This window comes from Lissotriton vulgaris, chromosome 2_1, assembly GCF_964263255.1.
Source record: "Lissotriton vulgaris chromosome 2_1, aLisVul1.2, whole genome shotgun sequence".
Lineage (NCBI taxonomy): Eukaryota > Metazoa > Chordata > Amphibia > Caudata > Salamandridae > Lissotriton > Lissotriton vulgaris.
Window position 1 is genome coordinate 784101019 of NC_141687.1, and position 23509 is coordinate 784124527.

The 23509-nt window shown below is 45.3% G+C and overlaps 1 protein-coding gene across 1 annotated transcript in view; it reads left to right on the plus strand.

Annotated features, from left to right (window-relative positions):
• RAPGEF4 (Rap guanine nucleotide exchange factor 4) overlaps window positions 1–23509 on the plus strand; it is a 1206373-nt gene that overhangs the window by 1108787 nt on the left and 74077 nt on the right. Inside the window, exon 30 of the mRNA XM_086956142.1 lies at window positions 13750–13804. Coding sequence (XP_086812268.1) covers window positions 13750–13804 — 55 coding nt within the window. The remainder of the gene's footprint in view (window positions 1–13749; window positions 13805–23509) is intronic.

A 23509-nucleotide genomic window follows, 5' to 3' on the forward strand; every position in this document is an offset into this window, starting at 1 on the left:
GGCCGAAGTACCCTAATTACCCATTACCCCCCGTGGATTGTATTCAAACCACTTGCAAGCAACCAAGCAAAAGTAGCCATAGCCAGCATCGCTCCAAGACTCGAAATCCCCCCCACTCAAACACATGCAATAGAAATACTGCTAACCCTAACGAACCCTAAGTTAAGAATAGTGGCAAAGGCTTTCTTTAACTATGCCAAATCCCCCCTTTCCCACCATGGATTTTCTTCAAATGACTTGCAACCAAAATTACACATTCTCACGAGTGCTCTAAGACCCCAGAACTCAGTTTGAAAAATCTAGAACACCCCGATACACATGCAATCCTGGTGCTAGGGCTAACCCTAACGAACCCTAAGTTACAAAAAGTGCCAAAACTAAAGGCTTTTCCGCGCGGATTTTGTCCCAACCACTTCTACCCGGTATTAGACCTTCCCAGGAATGCCCCAAGACCCGGCAACCCACCCGCCAAGAAGCATAACACCCCCAAACAGGCCAAAAGAAAAATCTCATACTTGCAATATTTCTGGGCCTTCGGTCCAAACGCGCTGCGTAGCTAGGCCATAAGTCGGGGTTGGCACGACGGATTTCCTGAAAAGCAAATGCAATCAAGATTAGAGTGTCCCAGCAGTGCTCCCAGACCACGAAACTCACCCGCAAACAGACGGAACCCCCCCTAAGAGCACCTCAAAGGCAAGCAAGTCATCAAAAACACAAAAAAAATTCCGCCTGGGATTTGGTCCAAAACACTTTTATCCGGTATTAGAGCTTCCCAGCAATGGCCCCAGAGCCGTCAACCCAGGAGAAAACGAGTAGAAGACCCCCAAACAGCCAAAGAGCAAAAGTACAAAAATGGGGACTTAGTCACTTTTTCACAAATTTCCCAAATCACTCCGCGCGCGCTCTGCAGCTAGGCCCTAAGTCCCCTCAGCCACCATGGATTTGCTTCAAACCTCTTGCAAAGTAAAGTATATATAGCCAGCAGTGCTCCCAGACCACGAAACTCACCCGCAAACACCAGCAAGCCCCCCAAACAGGCCCCCGAAAACGCTACATAGAGCAAAATGTCTGAAATAGCCCAAAAAAAAATCGGCCTGGATTTTGTCCCAACCACTTCTACCCGGTATTAGACCTTCCCAGGAATGCCCCAAGACCCGGCAACCCACCCGCCAAGAAGCATAACACCCCCAAACAGGCCAAAAGCAAAATCTCATACTTGCAATATTTCTGGGCCTTCGGTCCAAACGCGCTGCGTAGCTAGGCCATAAGTCGGGGTTGGCACGACGGATTTCCTGAAAAGCAAATGCAATCAAGATTAGAGTGTCCCAGCAGTGCTCCCAGACCACGAAACTCACCCGCAAACACCAGCAAGCCCCCCAAACAGGCCCCCGAAAACGCTACATAGAGCAAAATGTCTGAAATAGCCCAAAAAAAAATCGGCCTGGATTTTGTCCCAACCACTTCTACCCGGTATTAGACCTTCCCAGGAATGCCCCAAGACCCGGCAACCCACCCGCCAAGAAGCATAACACCCCCAAACAGGCCAAAAGCAAAATCTCATACTTGCAATATTTCTGGGCCTTCGGTCCAAACGCGCTGCGTAGCTAGGCCATAAGTCGGGGTTGGCACGACGGATTTCCTGAAAAGCAAATGCAATCAAGATTAGAGTGTCCCAGCAGTGCTCCCAGACCACGAAACTCACCCGCAAACACCAGCAAGCCCCCCAAACAGGCCCCCGAAAACGCTACATAGAGCAAAATGTCTGAAATAGCCCAAAAAAAAATCGGCCTGGATTTTGTCCCAACCACTTCTACCCGGTATTAGACCTTCCCAGGAATGCCCCAAGACCCGGCAACCCACCCGCCAAGAAGCATAACACCCCCAAACAGGCCAAAAGCAAAATCTCATACTTGCAATATTTCTGGGCCTTCGGTCCAAACGCGCTGCGTAGCTAGGCCATAAGTCGGGGTTGGCACGACGGATTTCCTGAAAAGCAAATGCAATCAAGATTAGAGTGTCCCAGCAATGCTCTCAGACCATGAAACTCACCCACAAACAGACGGAACCCCCCCTAAGAGCACCTCAAAGGCAAGCAAGTCATCAAAAACACAAAAAAATTTCCGCCTCGGATTTGGCACAAACCACTTTTAGTGCTTCCCAGCAATGGCCCCAGACCCGTCAACTCACCTGCAAAGAGGTAGAACAACACCCCCACAAGTGCTGAGTCTTTCTTCATTGGGCGTAAACCAGCCCTCTGCTTTGATGGAAATAGGAGTCTGGAGGAGGAGGATAGAGGAGCATGTTCTTCTGAACTTGTGAACCTGAGGAATGCAGACTGCGGCACCTTCAAATAAATTAGCAAACAAGTGAAGACAGTTCTGCTGATGGGCTTGTCTTTGTGATAATCTGATTAAAGTTTGAATTATATTAACTGTGCACAACAAAGAAAGACAGACACACAGGAATAAAAGTGAATAAGGATGAAAAAGAAAGTTATTGATTCGTTGTCTCATTTTCAGGGCTCGAAGTCGGAATCACGGTCCAGGAATAAGAATAAGGCTTCGTCATCATACTCTGCGAATTCAGCCCGGGTGAGGTCAGTGCCACCTGACAGAGTAGAAATTCCCTCATCTATGGTGCTGGCCACCTCCTCTTCATCCGGCACGCTCTCTCGTACTCTTATATCTGGTGGTATGAGGTGCTGATTCATCTTGATCATTGTTAACCTCTCCACATTTTTGGGCGAGAGGCGGCTCCGTTTGGGAGTTACAATCCCACCAGCCGCACTGAAAACCCGTTCAGAAGACACACTTGCGAGTGGGCAAGACAAGTAGTTTAAAGCCAGGTTGGTGAGCTGTGGCCACAATTCTTTTTTCCCATGCCAATACGCCAATGGGTCAGAATTAACATAGACCTCTGTGGAGTCATTCAGATAGTCCTTCACCATCGACTCAAGGTCCTCCTCCAAGGTTCCTCCACTTTGCGTAGCTCTTGCTGTGCCTCTGGCCTTTTGAGAACCAAACCCACGCAGAGCTAGCCAATCCTCTTCAGCCTCCAATGTTTCTGCTGTCTTTCGTGCAGATGATGCGGTTGCCGGTGTCTTTAACGGCTGAGAGGTCACTTGTGCCACAGCCACAGGTGCAGAAGTGGATTGTTTTGACTGGGGATGGCCTGCTGATGTACTGCCATTTCCTTCAATTTCCAGCCGTTCTGTTTCAAACTTCTTGGCTGACAAGGCTAGCCAACGTTTGTACTTTGTAACATCTTCATCAGCAAAAGCAAAGAATGCTCTGCCTGCCAGCGCCTTTTTGTAGCGTGGATCCAGAATAGTAGCACAAATGTAATGCTGTTCTGAGTGGATCTTTTGAAGACGTTCATCACCTTGTAGGAGCTCTAATAATTGCTCAGCCAGAAGCAAAGAAGAGCCTTTCTTTTTGTCATCTTTTCGAAACACAGAACACACCTCCTTCAGTTGGTCCTCCAGCATGTACAACAATGGGATAGCTTTTCCCAAATTAGAGTCCTCCTTGCTGACTGCACGCGTGAAGACCTCAAAAGGACGAAGCATGCGTGTTAGGCTTTCAACTATGTTCCATTGCGGCCCACCCATCCTCAGCTCCTCTATACCCTCTTTCAAGAAATATTGATCGAGTTGCGTATACTGCTCATACAGACGCTCAAGCATGTAGAAGGTTGAGTTCCAACGTGTTACCACCTCCTGGATGAGTGCTTTCACTGGCATTTGACATTGATATAGCATGCTCCTCAGCTGCTTGCGGGCCTTAAAAGAATGCCTGAAATGCTTGCAAATTTTTCGGCAGTTCTCCAATACACTGCACGCTGCACTGTCTTTATTACCCAAGAATTTTTGGACAACCAGGTTTATACAGTGCGCCAAACACGGCACTCTGAAATAGTAACCGTCCCTCATGGCCTTAACTATATTGGAGCCATTGTCCGTGGAAACATAACCAACCTTGCGTTTTAGTGGGGACAGACAGTTAAGGACCTTTGTGTTAAAGACATCCAAAATGTTTTCTGCTGTGTGACGTTTCTCCAAACCAAACATGGCTAGTGTTGCATGTTTCCGAGCACCTTTAAAAACAGTGTTAGTGTCAACACCTGAGTTTAGCTTTGCTTTAGCCCCTGAAAAAGAGACCCAGTGTGCAGTGATGCACATGTAATCAGCGCCTGCGCCACTGGTCCACATGTCTGTTGTCAGATGTATAGTGTGAACAGCACTCTTCTGCAAAGCTGCCCCAATCGCCTTCAGAACATCTTCATGTAGTGCTGGAACCGCAACTCGGGCAAAATAGAACCGGCTAGGAACCTTCCATTTAGGGCAGAGCACTGCCACTAATTCTAGAAAACCAACCCCTTCGACAAAAGAAAAAGGGAGAAGGTCCAGAGCTAGCATTTTAGCCAGCTTAGTGTTATACAGACGGGTCATTGGGTGGTTGCGTTCATATTGCGCTTCTGTAAACAACATCTTTTTAATGTTGCCCTGGACCAATGATTTACGGGATGATGATCTCTTCGACCCAGTTACGCTCGCTGATGAACTTTTCCGCATTGATGTCTCACTCTCTCCCACACTCTTAGTGTGGCTCCCATGGGGTGTGCTGCTGACATGGGAACTGGGTGTAAGTGAAGTGTTTGGATCGTCTTCTTCTACCTCCTCGTCATCAGCAGATGACAAATCAACGTTTTCATTACGTGCAATTCCGGCTTTCTTGACCGCCTCTAGGTGCGGAAACCATTCGAGAGGGTGCCTTCTCTCAAGATGACCTCTCTGGCCTCCGGTACCATAGTTAGAACCAAGCTTACCACGACTATATCGAAGCTTACAAAGGCTACAAATGGCTACGTTTGCCTTTTTTGGGCAAACACTAAAGAAGTCCCAAACTGGAGACTTGAAATGTCTTCGGGGGCCGCCGCCGGAGGAGGCGTCGATACTGGTGGTGGTGGTCCTGCTGCTAATGACAGATGAAGTGGAGGATGTGGATTGCCGAACTTCAGTACGTTTTGCACTTTCACCACCACGAATTGAGGTCGAGGACGAGGTGGGTACCTTCTTGCGAGGAAGAAATATGGAAGCGGTAGGTTTTGGTGTACTACTTAACTCCAAATCTAATGATTCCATTTCCATTGCCTCCTCGCCGACATCATCATCACGCTCAGCAGCTTCTCGGGATAGGGTCAAAATGTCTCTTTGCTGCATGCCCGGTGGGGCTGCAGTGACCTTTGTGATGACTGCCTCGTCGTCATCGTGAGAGGCTTCATCACCAGCAGTATCTGTCACTTCTTGTTGAGCCTCATCACACTCCATAGGTTTGAGTTTTTGGACGACCTTCCTTTTACGCTTAGGTACCGGTGGCAGATCATGGTGTGCCTCTGCCTCACTGTCAGACCGCAGTTGTCGTGGTTCCCAAGACAGATCACTTGCACCAGAACGAGGTGGGCTTGAAGAAGATGTAGACACCCCCCTTGATCTTTTCCTTGCTAGGGATGTGGAAGACAATGAATGATCATCAGGAGGAGTGGCTTCCAATGATACCTCAGCTTCATTGTCGATTTCCAAATGTGCCCCTACTTCGGGAGGAACAACTATTGTGGGCACTTGTGAACGTCCATGCACCTTTGCTTGCGCATCTCCTTTTGCTGCCTCTCCTTCCACATGTACTTGGGCGTGTACTTGCACATGGTGTTGTTGTTGCGGCTGTGGTTGTTCAACACTTGTCAGATGAGTTACAACAACCTGTGTTGATTCAGGGACATTGCTGCTACTTTCTTGCGATGAGCCAACATCACTGGTCGATGGTGATTGGAGAAGTACACTGACTGCCTCTGAAGCACTCAAGGGCTTTGACTTAAGTTGGCGTGGTGGTGGAGGCACTGAACCCAATGGAGCAGGGGTGCTGCTCTCAGGTTGGTCCCCAGCAGATCCTGCTGCTGCAGGCGTACTTTTTCTTTTGCTCCCAAAAAAAGTGGCGGGTGACACACCAGCCTCCTTGGTAACTTGCTTCTTCTGCTCCTTACTAGCAACTTTCTTGCTAGAGGAGCTACGGAGAACTTTCTTTGGGGGCGGGGCCATCTTCTTCAGAGCAGGTCAGACAGCAGGCCGCAGTTGCACGAATTGTAGAGTTGTCTGAGGCCAGACGTGACGTCGCGTGACGTTATGCTGCACACACACACCGCTGCAGGACTTCTTCCTGGCACTGGTGGTTCTCTTGAGTCTTGTGCACCTAAAAAAAATGGAAGACAGAGGAACATCAGTTCAGTTATAGAGCACAAAAAAATCGAAAAACACTGCAAAATCAGCACAATCCCAATCCATCCATGCCCTCCATAATGTTTAAATTCAAGACAACCCACAGAAAGACTAGGCCCATGCAAGACTCACTACCCCTGGGCATAAATAAAGGTTGAAAAGTAGGCAAAATGGTTGGAGGCCTAACAACAAAGCCTGCATTCAAAATGGCCACTTGCCTGCCAAGCACATGGCCAGTGCCTGTAGCTGCACTCAAAATGGCCACCAGCCTCATGGCATGTCCCTCCCCATGAACACCCCCAAAAATCGAAAAACACTGCTAAATCAGCACAATCCTATTCCATCCATGGCCTCCATGATGTTTAAATTCAAGACAGCCCACAGAAAGACTAGGCCCATGCTAGACTCAAATACCCCTGGTGAAAAGGCCCCAACAACAGGTCAAAAATCGAAAAACACAAAATTGTACAAAAAAAAAAATTCGAAAAACACAGAAAAATCAGCACAATCCCAATTCATCTATGGCCTCCATGATGTTTAAATTCAAGACAACCCACAGAAATACTAGGCCCATGCAAGACTCACTACCCCTGGCATAAATAAAGGTTGAAAAGTAGGCAAAATGGTTGGAGGCCTAACAACAAAGCCTGCATTCAAAATGGCCACTTGCCTGCCAGCACATGGCCAGTGCCTGTAGCTGCACTCAAAATGGCCACCAGCCACATGGCATGTCCCTCCCCATGAACACCCCCAAAAATCGAAAAACACTGCAAAATCAGCACAATCCCATTCCATCCATGATGTTTAAATTCAAGACAGCCCACAGAAAGACTAGGCCCCATGCACCACTCACTACCCCTGGTCAAGGCCCCAACAACAGGTCAAAAATCGAAAAACACAAAATTTTACACAAAAAAAAATCGAAAAACACAGAAAAATCAGCACAATCCCAATTCATCTATGGCCTCCATGATGTTTAAATTCAAGACAACCCACAGAAATACTAGGCCCATGCAAGACTCACTACCCCTGGCATAAATAAAGGTTGAAAAGTAGGCAAAATGGTTGGAGGCCTAACAACAAAGCCTGCATTCAAAATGGCCACTTGCCTGCCAGCACATGGCCAGTGCCTGTAGCTGCACTCAAAATGGCCACCAGCCACATGGCATGTCCCTCCCCATGAACACCCCCAAAAATCGAAAAACACTGCAAAATCAGCACAATCCCATTCCATCCATGATGTTTAAATTCAAGACAGCCCACAGAAAGACTAGGCCCCATGCACCACTCACTACCCCTGGTCAAGGCCCCAACAACAGGTCAAAAATCGAAAAACACAAAATTTTACACAAAAAAAAATCGAAAAACACAGAAAAATCAGCACAATCCCAATTCATCTATGGCCTCCATGATGTTTAAATTCAAGACAACCCACAGAAATACTAGGCCCATGCAAGACTCACTACCCCTGGCATAAATAAAGGTTGAAAAGTAGGCAAAATGGTTGGAGGCCTAACAACAAAGCCTGCATTCAAAATGGCCACTTGCCTGCCAGCACATGGCCAGTGCCTGTAGCTGCACTCAAAATGGCCACCAGCCACATGGCATGTCCCTCCCCATGAACACCCCCAAAAATCGAAAAACACTGCAAAATCAGCACAATCCCATTCCATCCATGATGTTTAAATTCAAGACAGCCCACAGAAAGACTAGGCCCCATGCACCACTCACTACCCCTGGTCAAGGCCCCAACAACAGGTCAAAAATCGAAAAACACAAAATTGTACAAAAAAAAAAATCGAAAAACACAGAAAAATCAGCACAATCCCAATTCATCTATGGCCTCCATGATGTTTAAATTCAAGACAACCCACAGAAATACTAGGCCCATGCAAGACTCACTACCCCTGGCATAAATAAAGGTTGAAAAGTAGGCAAAATGGTTGGAGGCCTAACAACAAAGCCTGCATTCAAAATGGCCACTTGCCTGCCAGCACATGGCAAGTGCCTGTAGCTGCACTCAAAATGGCCACCAGCCACATGGCATGTCCCTCCCCATGAACACCCCCAAAAATCGAAAAACACTGCAAAATCAGCACAATCCCATTCCATCCATGATGTTTAAATTCAAGACAGCCCACAGAAAGACTAGGCCCCATGCACCACTCACTACCCCTGGTCAAGGCCCCAACAACAGGTCAAAAATCGAAAAACACAAAATTTTACAAAAAAAAAAAATCGAAAAACACAGAAAAATCAGCACAATCCCAATTCATCTATGGCCTCCATGATGTTTAAATTCAAGACAACCCACAGAAATACTAGGCCCATGCAAGACTCACTACCCCTGGCATAAATAAAGGTTGAAAAGTAGGCAAAATGGTTGGAGGCCTAACAACAAAGCCTGCATTTAAAATGGCCACTTGCCTGCCAGCACATGGCCAGTGCCTGTAGCTGCACTCAAAATGGCCACCAGCCACATGGCATGTCCCTCCCCATGAACACCCCCAAAAATCGAAAAACACTGCAAAATCAGCACAATCCCATTCCATCCATGATGTTTAAATTCAAGACAGCCCACAGAAAGACTAGGCCCCATGCACCACTCACTACCCCTGGTCAAGGCCCCAACAACAGGTCAAAAATCGAAAAACACAAAATTTTACAAAAAAAAAAAATCGAAAAACACAGAAAAATCAGCACAATCCCAATTCATCTATGGCCTCCATGATGTTTAAATTCAAGACAACCCACAGAAAGAATCAGTCCACCCACCACTGAGTACCCCTGGGAAAAGGCCCCAAAACAGCAAAAAAATCGAAAATCCCAAAATTTTAGTTGCAGCAACTGTAATGCCCCAAACAAACTTACTTGTAAAATTTCTAATCCAACAGTGATCCAAAGAAAGTCAAAAAGGCCTCAAATCCAAAGATCCAGCAGCATCCACAAAAGGTAATCCTTCCAGGTCCACATCCGAATGAAAAGTGACCAGGAGATGGACAAAGCACTGGGAGGAGCCTGCTGAACAGGAACAGGAAGTTGAAGACTATGGGGCACTTCCTTCCTCCCACCCCCCTGCCCCCCTCCCCAAAATGGACTCCTCGCTAAAAAAGTGCAGGCAAATGTCAAACTAAGGAGTTATTCACATAAAAATCATCATTTCTAGAAGGTTTATGCTGCTTGCTGGTGGATTTCTTGTGCAGAATTGCAAATTTATATTTTCGCGCGCCGCATCTCAAATCTCGCAATTTGCGAAGTACCGCGAGACGTGATCTCGCCGTACTCGCGTTGACAAACTCTCGCTGGCAAGCCGCGATGACGTAATCGCGCTCGCCAATTCCCGCGGGATCACACAGCAAGATCCAAAATGGCGCAGCACTCGCAAACTATCGAAAAAAACAACTCGGCAAACGATGATAAACGCCGCGCGCCGCAAAAATTGTATCACCAACGCCGCGCGCCGCCAAAAAAATCCGCTGCGTGCGAATTTGCGGATTTTGCGGGAAATCCGCAAATCTCGCGGATTGCGGATTTCCCGAAAATCCGCAAAATCCGCGAGCGGAACGGATTTTCCGCCCACGCTTAGTACAGATCAAGGCTATCCCCTGTTCCTGTGAGCCCACTAAATTACATACAGCGGACTACACTCTTGCGAACCCTTGGTCAGTTAGGTTAAAATCACACATGACCACACTTTCTAAAACTCCTTCTTCTACACAGTATAACCTTTAACACACATACATATATATATATCGAATTAGCGAATCGGTGATTATACTTGAATCCATGTTACATAAAATACAACGTTTATATTCTCATTTCTACACAGTGCTATATAGTCTACACATTTCTTCGCTTTCATATTTCGTCTTCTTTCTCCGTCTAATGATTACATACGTATATTCAGTTTAGCACGTTCTACTGTTCTTAAGCATTTCTACACATTTCTATATTAGACCACTATATATACGGTCTTTCTAATACATATTCTAAAGTGAATACAGATACATTTCCTATTACATAGGTTACATCGGCTAACTTTACGCTACAAGTGCTACTTCATGTTACAACTTCTACGTTTATGCGATATGCTTGTAAATATGGTACAGATATATTTTTCATTCAAATTGCGCTCTCTCAACACTGACGCCTATTTTATGTGTCAGTTTGTCTGTTTGCCCTCCACATCATAGGTCAGCCATATCATCGACCCGCTCTCCTAGTAGATTGCTTACTTGAGGACATACTAGTTGAATATGGTGTTTCAGGAGTATGTGCAGGTGCAGATTGCTAGCTAGAATGTCCGAGAACTGTATGCGTTATGTCGAGGAGATGTCTTTATACCCTGCTGACGTACGTTCTGATTTTAGTTGTCGCATGTTGCCAAAATTGTGAGACTTGACATCAAATTACAAATAATGTGTAATGTAAATACACGAAAAACAACTGCACTGTCTAGTTAGGTCCTTACTGTGTGCTCCCAGACCCTCCCTAAGGCATCTCAGTTCCTGTAGAACAGGCTCACATGGTCTTGCCCTTCATTGGAATCAATGTAATTTAAGGTTCTGTACAATGGGGTATATGTACTAAAATGAATTTGCAAACTGTCCAAAGTGGTAATATGCTGGGTCTTAACCCTTTGCGCTTCATTGGAATCAATGTAATTTAAAGTTCTGCACAATGGGGTATATGTACTAAAATGAATTTGCAAACTGTCCAAAGTGGTAATATGCTGGGTCTTAACTCTTTGCGTGCGTTGGACGGCCCCCGGCCGTCCTATGTCTCGGTGGGCGTGTGCGGAGGAGGCCGGGGGCCGTCCTGACCACGCCCATTCATAAATCACCCGCACCACGGCGGAATTCAAGCCGCGGTCAACGGGTTAAAATAAAAATTTGAGGCGGTTCACTTAACATAACATATTCAGCTAGAGCTGCCACCCCATATTGCTAATTCCGTTTTACAAGCGAGTTACCACTTCAACTTGGGAGACTATAACTTATCAATGGGTTGCGACCAGAATTTCGGTCACGAACCATGTATACAAAGGAGACATATTCGGTGGTAGGAAGGGATGCAAAAAACAAACCCCTTTCCAATTGGTAACCATTTGGAAACCCATTTCGTGATTCAGAGCAGCTTTTTTGAATCATAAAATTGGCTCAGTGCAGAACCACAAGGATTTCTGCAGTCGAATACCCTAAAAATTAGCAATGTGGAGGGTTTGCAACCACATAAACCCTTAGTACATGCCTAAAACACATTGCTATGCAAATCTCTTTTCGAATTTAAGGTCCATAAAAATGTGCATTGTTTGGTGCGTGAGTTATTCCTGTTACTTGGGAGCATGCAGTTGCCCACATGCCATATAGATACCCGGGGCAGGGTTACAGAAAGTGCCCCAGGGGTTCAACTGGCATATCCACCCATTCTGTGATCTCCGGGCACTTTGGTATTACAGAAGGAGCCACAGCCCTTGTGGGCCCCTTCTGTAATACAACAGCACTAACTCTAGAGGGCATTCCCTCATTTGCATGGGAGCGTGGCTCCATGCAACTGATAAATTACTTTGCCTCTGAGAGCGTGCCGTATTACAATCATGCCCTCAGGAGGCACACTGACAGTACGCCACAGAAAGTTGTTGCACTGTCCCTCTCCATCCTTCTGTACTATCCGTCCATCTGTGGGAATTCCTTTTAGTTACAGCGCTTGGACGCCTCCGGGCAACTATTTGCGCTTTGCAAAACCCATTTTCCTTTCATTTTATCTCACTGTCAGTGTGCCCCCTGAGGGCAGTCCTCTTGAGGAATAAATGGGAGTCCTGTGGACCCCACCCCTTGCAGGTAGCTGCAGTCACTCATTGCACCCGCTTACAAGGGGATCTCTAAGTCCTCTTGAAGGTTTCCTCCCGCCCTGTGAAACATGAAGCTCAGTATTTAACTTGAATGCAATGCCCCCAGGCAGCCCTTTTTTGCGACTGCCCTGAGGGCAGCCAATTCACCATAATCGGGCACTCTTTCCCTGTTTACATCTGGCACACCTGTTTGAAGGTGCACCATGGCGCAAACAGGGTAAGTGTGCCCTTATAGTAATACCGGCCCTGATGAACAAACTGTACACTCATAGCTATGCAGCTCTACCTACCTCATGAAAATCGATCCCACCAATTTACAGGCCATACTAAAAACCTTAACCCACCCTGCCTAACCTTCACCCTGTAATCTAAAACTCCATTAAACACAGAGCTGCACCAGTCCTGTTGGCTCCTTCAGGACTTTGCGAGCAATGTAGGAAAAATGTGAGGCATACAATGCTATCTTATACACATGTGGCTCATGCAGCTGTCTTCATACTCTATCATTCAATGATTTCTTGCATGTACGTTCTGCGCTGTAACAAGCCCACTACCTATTACTTCCCAACCCCCACCAAAACCACTCAACCTAAAATCTCTGAGTCCTGAAAGGTGGCCATATCAAGGATATACTCTTTTCAATCTGTGCATGACAGTGGAATACCCTTCAGCTGTACTAGCAAGGCAGTCGCTGTAATAATGTGATCACCTTCCCCATTTACTGCTGAGCTATCTTCCAGACAGCCTCTGCGCTTGCTGAAGTGGGGCACATAGTTACTCTGATACAACTACCTCCTCTGGGCCACCATCCTTAGCCAAAACATGACTTTTACACATCTGAAGCGTGACCCTTCTACTTCTTTTTCACCAATGCATTTCATCTTGACTTCCCAGAATATAGCTTTTGTGTCTCATGTACTGTGTTATGATAAAATCTGGTAAACCCCTGTCCAGTCAACTTTGGATCTGTATTCTCTGCCCTGTAGGGTAGTGTAGCAAGTCACTTCTGGTCAAGTGGTTATGGTCTTAGACTCTCCCTCCCAAGATTAAGGGTTTGAGTCCAGGTATCTAAGTGATCACGGGTCTGCTGTAAGATCTGCTCATTTACAAGGGGCTCCACTGTTCAACCAATACAGTGATGATGTACACAATATACGATCTTCTCCCAATATATACACATACATACATAGTGCCAGGAAAGAGAGAATCAAGGCCTCTAGTAGTTGAATTAGTAAACCAGTCTGTTTCAAGTGCATTCACAAACAGATCACTTCCTGAATCCCAATTTCAGCTGGATAAGAAGCCAAAGATTACGTTATAGACCGAAACTTTCCCTTTAACAAAGTGAATGTCAATTAGGTTTAATGTGGGTTTTCTTCCAACTGGCATGCTGACGTTAACATTTTAAGTGAAATAAGAGTGAAATTGGCTATCATTTTGAATGTGACTGTATCTAGCACTACTCATCTATGGGTCCTCCAGCTTGCAGCAGCCATAAATCCCAGAAGCGAAGCATGCAAGCTGCAAGGTGAAGAATTGGCAATGGGCAAATAAGCTTCAGTAAACCGTGTTGTTTCCTTTTGACCTTTTATTTCTTATTTTCTAATGCATTGTCTCTTTCTTGCAGAGAATGATAGCCAACGCAGTAAGAACAGTGCGGTACTGCAGAAGCCAGCCTTTCAGTAAGTTATGCCATGACTGTGCACTGTAACATGGTGTTCTCCTGGTACTCTGATGGTAAAAACAAACTGAGAAACGACCTTCATTTATCAAGCACCCACATAGGCCAAATGACCTACAATCTGAGGGCCTGATTCACAAAGGTAAAGTTAAAACAAAAGTCTAACTTTACACCTGAGGTCTAACTTTACTCCTGAAGCCTAACTTTACATCTGAAGTTAAAATTAAGTCTAACTTAGATCAAAAGTCTAACTTTACTACATTTCGATATTCACAAAGGTAAGTTACTACACTTACTTGTAGTAATTTACCTTTGTGAATACTGATAAGTAGTAAAGTTAGACTTGTATTTTAAGTTAGACTTTAGGTCTAAACCTAGACTTCAAGTGTAAAGTTAGACTTTAGATGTAAAGTTTGACTTCAGGGTTAAAGTTAGACCTTCGGTCTAACTTTACCTTTGTGAATCAGGCCCAGAGGTGTACCTTTGTTAATCAGGCCCTGAGGTGTGGGCTCCTGCAAATGTGCAGTTATCCACCTGTTTCAGGTTCCATGTCTAAGTTTAATTTCAAATTCTACAACCCATTCTCATACTTGTGAAATTCTGCAACTATCGTTTTGCATAACCTTTTAGTCCTACATCAACTTTATTGTGTGCCCACCTATTATTCATGAACACAACATAAAACATACCCAGCTAGATCTCCACAGTACTAATTAGGTTACAAGCAAATTACTCAATTGTAATTTCAGAATAATAAAATGAAACACCTAATCCAAAATACTTTAGTAATGGGCAGTGCTTAATTTGAGCCAGTTGTTGGTGGTGGAGCCACCAGTATTAATTTTCCGGGGCTAGCACATATATTTCCTCATCAGACATTAACAGTGAGCAGGCAATGTAAAAACACACAAAGCAGAAAGAAAGAGGAAGAGAAAGAGAGAAAAACGGGCACAAAAAGAAAAAGCAGGGATCAGCAGAAGTGAGGTAAAGGGCAGCTGTGTCTTGAGCGGTTTAAAGAAGAGTCAATGCTGACTTGGTGTTCAGCTCTCTGATTTTTACTAGGCGTCTCAGGAGAAGAGCTTTAGGCATTGGCACTCATTCTTTTACAAATTAAGCACTGGTAATAAGGATTTACGCAGTGAACAGAGGGTTAATTGTCAAGTTACAGAAGTATCCAATATTTAAAAAACACCGTTTTAAAAGCAATCATGATTTACTGGAGAAAAAAGACCGTCACCAGCAGTTGAGTATAGTTAAACCGAGATTGGGTTATTCGTGAGTCAACTTTGATGAACACTAATGTTATCGTTAATGGATAGAAAAATTGCAAAAAAACACTATTCCAAATTAGTTTTGTATACTACTTCAGGTGTCTCCCCTTCCTTTTTCTCACTCCGCTCCTCCTATTTATTTCCTCTCTTCATGCCCATGTAAATTGTTTTGTTCTCTGCAGAGCACTTGAATACATATCCTGTGACACGGTGCTATATAAAAACTTCGAATAAATAAATACGTAAATATGTTATTAAAAATGTTAACTTGAATGTTCCCTTATTTGCATTTTTGGGGTTAGGAAAATAACACTTGTGGACACTGCTTTCACAATTTCATAAGTGTAAAAAGGTGTTTTTGATAGTGTTCCTTGGTTAATCTTTAAGAATCCTTTAGCACCCTTTATGTACTGTTATTATGTTTCAACCGGATTTAATTTAAGGGTCTCCTCAGGATAAGAACCTTGGGGCCGATTACGATGGGGGGCGAATTTGATCCGCCCACCACCGTAGTGGTGATTGGGGCCGACTGCCATGCATTCAGCAGTCCCGCCTATTCAATTATGATGGGACCGCTACCGCTGTGGTCGGATTCCGCATGTTTAACATTGCTGCGGTGGCTGCTGACAGCAGCACCGCCCTATTGTTGGAAGGAGCATGTTGTGCATTTCACTGCACTACGTGGCAAGCACTACACTATGTCTGCCACATGGGGCAGTGAAATGTAGGGGGGTAACATAGGTACCTCCCAGGGCACCCACACCTCCCCCAACACAACGGTGGCCCGCAATGGGCCCCGGAAGACATTCTCCACCAGCCTTACAATGGCGGTTCAACTGCCACGGAAAGGCTGGCTTCCGCCGGCATCATAATTGTACCGGCGGAGCATGCTAGGCTCCGCCGCCATTGTGAGCATGCTGATCGCTCCACAGGCAATTGCGACGATTACTACCGGCGGAAAAGCAGCGGCTAGACTTTCCCTCCGCTGCTGTACCCACCGCCATCATAATGTGATGGGGTAAATCTCAGTGGCGGCTGGTGACATTTGAAAGTGGCAGGGCGTAAAAGTTGGGGATGAAAGTTGCACAGAAGAGCGCGCAAGGCTCGAAAAAAGCCCGACCATCATAAGGAGGGTTCGAGGGTTCTGCCCCTGAAGAACTTTGAAAAAATAGTTCGCAAATAGTGCATTTTAAAGCAAATTTGAGAAAGCAAGGTTTATGAAGCACAGTGATAGTGAGGACTCAAACTTTTTAAACATGTTGCCCTTAACAATGCCACTAGTACATATATATTAATTTACATTGGCTTTATAAGAACCCGTCTGACATTTTCTTAATACAGTTTTGTTATGACATTTAATATGTTAATGATGGAGCTGCTCTGTAACAGCAGAGTATTTTGAATCATATATCTAAAACTAAACAGGTCTTTCCTTTTCCTAAAGACGGTCGGAAAACCTAAAGTTTAAGTGAGTAAAAATGTGAAAAGGAATTATAACAAAAAAGATGGCGTTCGTGTGTTTAAGAAGGAGCGGGTATATCAATGCTGGATTGCTCACACTGGTTGCTGTTCCCAATTACACGTTTATTTTAAACACTGTAACACCGTGACAACATAAAACATGGCTATGCGGGCCGTGGAAATGAGGAAAACGATGTAGTGAGCACTATTAAGCTCCGAATGAATTGAAGCATGACAGAAACAGTGAAACACATCCTATCTGATTGGTATTCTCTGAGCTAAAAGTAAAGGCCGTGCTGACGTTTTGCATCTGTGTTCTGACATGGCAGAAGTAGCCCAGGAATGCTGTCCGTGTAGATTGGATTTCGTAGAAGCTCAAACTATCAAAGCTTAGTTAAGCACATTGCCAGACATTATATCTATCATAATTACCTAGGACTGCCATGATGATACAATCTGTCTACATTCGTGTGATTCCTGGGACCGCCACGCCCAGTCATGCAACACCCTCATGGTGGCATTCAAACTACGCAATGCTGCGTCATAAATTTACCAGTGGGCTATCACATTTTTTTTTGCAAAGTCAAGCGCAACGCTGCAAACTGCACAAAAATTTGCAGGGCTTCCCAATTATATATTTAATTGCAGCGTGTTTAAACGAGCATGCCCATAAACCCGCTGCAGGCAAAAACATACCCCAATAGCTACGCTTATAGTAAATGATTGAAGACAAGGTTAATTTTAAAATTAATTTAAACATAAAAAACTTACCTTGGCTTCCCGACTCGAGTCCCGAGACTGCTCCCGCCGTCCTGGATTTTGAATGCCGCCTCGTTCGTCACTGAAGGCTGCCTCCCTCCCCTCCATGGCAGCCGGCGCTGATTGGTTCGGCCGGCTGCCCTAACTGCGTAATTCTTCCTAGTCTGCATCCTGCAGAACGGAGAGTGGGAGGAGCTTGGGGGAGCGGCTTGCCCACTGTTGCTAATACTGTCTGTTTGGACAGCCTCTCAGGCTGTCCAAACAGTCTGTATTCACAACAGTGGGCAAGCCACTCCCCCAAGCCACTCCCCCCTGCCCTGAGGCTCGACTCGAGTAACCAGGAAGCAGTTCTAATCTGCTGACTGCTTTCTCGCCGTGCGAGAAGGGCAGGCAGAAACAAATGGTAGTTATAAATAAATAACTACCATTTGTTTCTGCCTTCTTCTCGCACGGCGAGAAGGCAGGGGGGGCGGCGCCCAAACGCCCCCATGTAGAAACCGCCACTGGTAAATCTCATAATGATGGCGGAACGATTGCTTCCTCCGGCCCCGCTGTGGCAATATTTCCACCATTGTAATCAGCCCCCTTGTGTGACCTAGCTTTCATGAATAAAGATGGGATATTTTCTGGGCCAGACTGGCCAAAACGGGCACCGGACAATCCCCCGGTGGCCCGCACAGGTGGGGGTCGGTATTGGGCCCCTGGGGGCCGTTTTTGTTTCACGGCCGTTTTTGCAGCATTGCTGCAATATCGGCCCTGTAAGAAAATCAGCCGAAAACCGGCCCTTGCAAAGAGCTCGACGGCACCACCAACCCCCGGTGGGGGGGAGGAAGGGTGGCCGAGCACTTTGCCAGGGCCAGTTATGGTTCTCAGTACGGCCCTGGATATTTTATATTCTATGGGAATTGAATCTTTGAAATCCTTGTTTAATCCTTACATATTCCTGGCTTTTCTTGTGATGTTACAGTGACTAGCAATTTAAAATGCCAATATTCTTTTGATTCACAAAGGGGCCTATTATGATCTCGGTCGGAAAGGTTGGAGGCTTTCCTACCAAGAGCGTTGGTTTCAATTTCAACCGCCTAGTTACAATTTAAACCAGCCAGTTATTCCGGCTGGATTCCGATGGACTGAAGGAGCCCGTTGGCCAGTCAGAGACCAGTCCGTAATCCCAATGGACAGTGTGTCCGCTGTTGTGATGACAATTCTCTGTTTGCCACAGGCTTCCCATGACGGACTTTCTGACATGAAAGCCTGTCTGAGAGCAAATTTGGGGGCCCCAAAAAGAGGCCCCCTTATAGTCCCAAGCACTACCATTTACAAGCTGAAATGCTCTTCTCTTTCTGCAGGGACACTTGACCACTGACTCTGACCTACCCCATATTAAGGCCTAATGGCTTGATTCATAAAGGTAAACTTACACTTTTTTTTGTAAGTTTACGATTATTTGCTATGCACAAAGGTATTTTAGGAGTAGACTGCAGTCTCTACACACAAAAATATAGGACTGTCCTATCTTTCTCACAGCAGGCAGCCCTGGTGCTGTTTCCATGCTGGGGCACACTCAGCAGAAGCATTAAGAGGTGTGAGCTTTGTGGCCTGGGCTATCATCATTCTTGCTAGAGAATAAGAGCATATTATTACATAGGTCATAGAATTACAATGTCTCAAGACCTGCGTACATTACCGAAGACAATGGACTTTGGAGTATAGTACAAATTGCAGCAGTGATAACATTTGACTAATATAATGTCGACTGATGGGAAAGTAGTGCAGCTAAACACACATACACCAGCGTAAAAATATATAACTTCATTTTTGTTGTTATTTGTACTATTTTCAAAACTTCAAAAAGTAAGATTGGAAAATTTCCAAATCACCGCTGGCCACGCGCCGCATCAACACGTCAACAGAGACAGCCATTTACTTGTAGGATAATAACACACAGACTTGAAGTGGTGGCTTCAGGCGGCAGCCATAACTGACCCTTCTCAAAGGGTGAAAGCTCGAGAGACTTGGGGTGCGTGGTATTTTATCTGGAAATAAGCAGGTTGGTCTATTATCTTGATTATGTAGTTTGCAGCTGGACAGGTAAATTGCAGCTGACAGACACGAAAATCAGTTCTCTGGCAGGGATAAACTCACAAATACATGCACAGGGAAGGGGTTTAAGGCTGAACTCTGCTGCAGCACCTGTCTCCCCAGCTGAAGATGCTGCTCTTCTGGTGCCCTCTTGTTTTCGCTGATTTGTTGTGATTGTTTTGTTGACTTCACTCTGATGCCGAATGTCAAGGCCCCACTTACTTCTATGATGCGAATGTAGAGTAATAGCCAAACCATTTTCAAAAGGTAATAATACTTGCACATCTCTTTGGATCCAGTTGATACCTTGTGAGATCGGATTTCTCACAAGTAGTTTTTCATCTTAAAGCCCCCCCCCCCCACACACCAATTCGCCGGATATTAAATAAGGGTGTAGTGATGCTAACACATATCTCTTAAAAGGGAGTCATTCCATAATTTTTAGGTTTCTTTTTCTACAAAAAGAAAGTTTTTGTCAAACTCCCTCCCATATTTACATGCATCATGTGGGCGCATTCAAGGTAAGAGGTTTCAGAATGACCTCTGGACCCTGATTTTAATTGGGTTGCAAATCCTGTTTTGGGTGCAAAGCTCCATTTTCACACGAACAGTATTGTGATTTGGTTTCAAATTGCGCTTGGCAGGTAAAAACTGCTGCAGAGCGGGAGGATAAATAGCACTGCTGTGTTGCATTCTTCAACACGAGGGACATCACTCCTAGTTAGTGCTTGATCTCTATTCAAAGGTCAGCAGCGCGTTATTCCTCATTCCGAGACTGCAGCTCAGTGTCAGTGCAAATTGCTCACTGGCACATTGCCAAAGCCTGAGCAAATTGTAATTAGCTAATTTCACGCCCACATTGGCATCTGCTTTGTATAAGGTTCTTACTAGTTACATTAGTTCCATTTGGAGTCATGGTGTACAAATGTATTTTATGTGGGTGTTCTAAAAATATGTCACCTGTCCTTCCTTGCTCTAAGTCATTCTCCACTGCTATATCTGGGAAGTTGTGTATTTTTACTCTTATTAACAAGTGACTTTTTATGAGCATGATTATCTGTGTTGGGTGTGTTTGATTCCTCTAGTTTAGACTTAGGGTCTCATTTTGTGTTTAGCAGATGTAATCCATCAGGATGGCAGAGGACATTAAGTTTGCTATCCTGCCGGTACTCCGTATAGGTGACCACCGGCCCTGTGGTCATCTATGTACCTTGGTCACTGCAGCTGTCGGTATAATCGCCGTTCACCAAATCTTTAACTTTTTTGTTTATGTGTAACGTTAATGTTATAAGGAACTTATAAAGCGCACGTACACCAAGAGGTTTCATGGTACTACTCTGGGAATGGTCAGAACCGGGGGGGGGGAATATTAGTTGTGTGCCTGCTCAAATAGCCATGTTTCGAGCAACTTTCTGAATCTCAGTAGTTCCGTGCATGACCGGATCTCTAGGGGAAGCGAGTTCCACATTCGTGGGGCCAGATATGCGGATCAACAGCCTCCTTGCCGCTTCCGTTTGAAAGCAGGAAGTGTTAGTAACAGGAGATGCTTTGAGCGGAGGTTACGGGAGGGAGTATACCTGGATAACAGGTTGTTATTGAATTTGGGGCTCTGGCTGTGTAACAATTTAAAAACTAGGCAACCTGTCTTGAAGGCTGGCCGTTGAGAGATGGGAAGACAGTGTAGTTGTTTTAGAAGAGGTCTGGCAGATTGCCACCTTGGTTGTTGGTGGATCACTCCTGCTGCCTGGTTCTGCACCATCTGGAGCCGTTTGGTCAAGAAGAGTAGCATCCCCAGGTAGATCGAGTTGGTGTAATCCAGGTGTGATAGTACCATAGCTATCACCACCTGTATCAGCACTGCATGAGTGAGCAGACAGCTGATCTTTCGGATCTTTCATAACTGAAAGAAGCAAGTTGATACCAGTGTGCCGACCTGGGTTTTTAGTGATAAATCGTTATCTATAATAACCCCAAGGCTTTTTACAGAGGTGGAGGGCTCAGGGGGAGAACCAAGTTCTGCTGGCCAATAGTGTGGGCCCCACAAGATCTGGCTCCTTCCTGTTAGCACCAATTCAGTCTTGCCTGGGTTGAGTTTCAGATGATTGCGATCCATTCAGTGGCGAATGTGAATCATTGTTTCCTGGAAGACGATAACTGAATTGGGGGAGTTATCAATGGCAAATGTAAGCTGTAGGTCATCGGCATAGTTAAATGTAGTCACATTCCTTTCCTTCAAAGACTGAATCAGAGGGAGGAGGTAAAGTTTAAACAGATGGGGGGATAATGAGGAGCCCTGTGGGACCCCACATGTTGAAGTTATCTTGGGTGCTGTAAATGTGGCCAAGCGTACTGCTTGAGTACGACCCTCGAGAAAGAATTCAATCCAGTTAAGAGCTGGGCCCAGAATGCCAGCCTGTCTGACACGGTCCCTCAGTATCCTGTGCTCGACCGTGTCAAATGCGGCAGATGGATCTAACAGCACCAGGGCCTGTGGGATACCTCTATCCGCTTTTCCACGCAAATCATCCAGGACTGCCAGTATCACTGACTCCGTAGAATGTGTGGGGCGAAATACCGCCTGATGTGGATCTAGGTAGCCGGAGTGCTCCATAAAATTAGACGGGCACTTAGCCACGTGGGCTTCCAAGATTTTGACTCAGTAAGGTAGCAGGGATATAGGGTGGTAATTTAAAGAATTTAGTGAGTCTGCTCCGGGTTTTTTAGGAGAGGGACCACAATAGCCTCTTTGAATACTTTAGGGATGCGGGCCTGTGAAAGCAACTCATTCAAAAGGGTCATAGAAGACTTGGGCAGGGCAGAGAAAGTTTCTTTTAGAATGTGCAGTGGGCAGCAGTCCATGGGGGAACCATATTTTATTTTGGACAATAAGTCCAGAAAAGCATGAGTGCTAACGGCCGGAAAGTGATCCAGCGAGAGAGCGTTTGAAGATGTGACAGAGGATGACTTATTGGAGACAGAGAGTGGAATACTGGCATTGAACGTGGAACTTTTTTTCAGAAAAAAAGTTATTCAGAGAGTCGCAAAGATCCTGAGTGGGGATGGATTTAGTTGAGACTCTATCGGCATTAGACAACTCATTCACGATTGAGAAAATTTCCTTTGATTTATTACGGGAGTTTAAAATTCTAGTGGAGAAGTGGGAGACTTTTGCTGCACTAATCGCTTTTTTATATTCTTTCTGTGCCTCTGAATAGAGGAGCTTATCTTCAAGAGCGTAATTTAATCTCCAGCTCCTTTCTTTTTTGGCGTAGTGCTAGTTTCTGTTCTCTTAGTTCTCCAGAGAACCATTTATGTGCATCAGAGCGACGGTCTTGTTTAAATTTTTTGAGCGGGGCATACATGTCACCGGCTGTTAAGAGCTATGCTGAGATGTTTGCTTCATAGAGATCAACATCCGGATCGAAAGTTGGAGTTGAGCTAGCTAATGAGTTCAGAAATTCCTGTTTATTAAGGATGCCCCAGTTCCTAATCACACCCCCCTCAATCAAGGGAGTCTTACTGCTAGTAGGCACTGTTACTGAAAATGTTATAAGGTGATGGTCTGACCATAGGCACGGCAAGATCATAGGAACAGACACTGTAAGGTTAGTGGTCCAGACTTGGTCCAGTGTGTGACCTTTAATATGTGTGGCTGAGGATAGATGTTGAGTAAAATTGAGGTTAGTTAATAAATCAGTCAATTCCTCTGAATGAGGTCCACCAAGTGCATCATTAAACCAGTAGTTTAGGTCACTGATTAGCACTATGTTTGTGTAGTTTGTTACCATATTAGCCATTTGTTCACTTAATAGTAGGGGAAACAGAGGTATGTGCTGAGGGGGCCTATATATCACAACACAGATCAGCGGGGCTGAATTGGAGTCCAGCTTGATGACCATGTTATTCACTGCCGCAAGGTTCCAAGAGGAGATTGCAGTGATTTTATGGTCGCAGTGAATAATTGCTGCTACTCCACCACCCGTTTTACCAGGTGGATGATCCACATGAAGGATGTAATAGTCGTTGGGCAGTGCAGCCAAGATGTCTGGAGTGGAATCAGAAGTCAGCCAAGTTTCTGTTACCTAGAAAATGTCTGCTGCTAGAAGCATAAAAACATCAAGCTGATGTTTAAC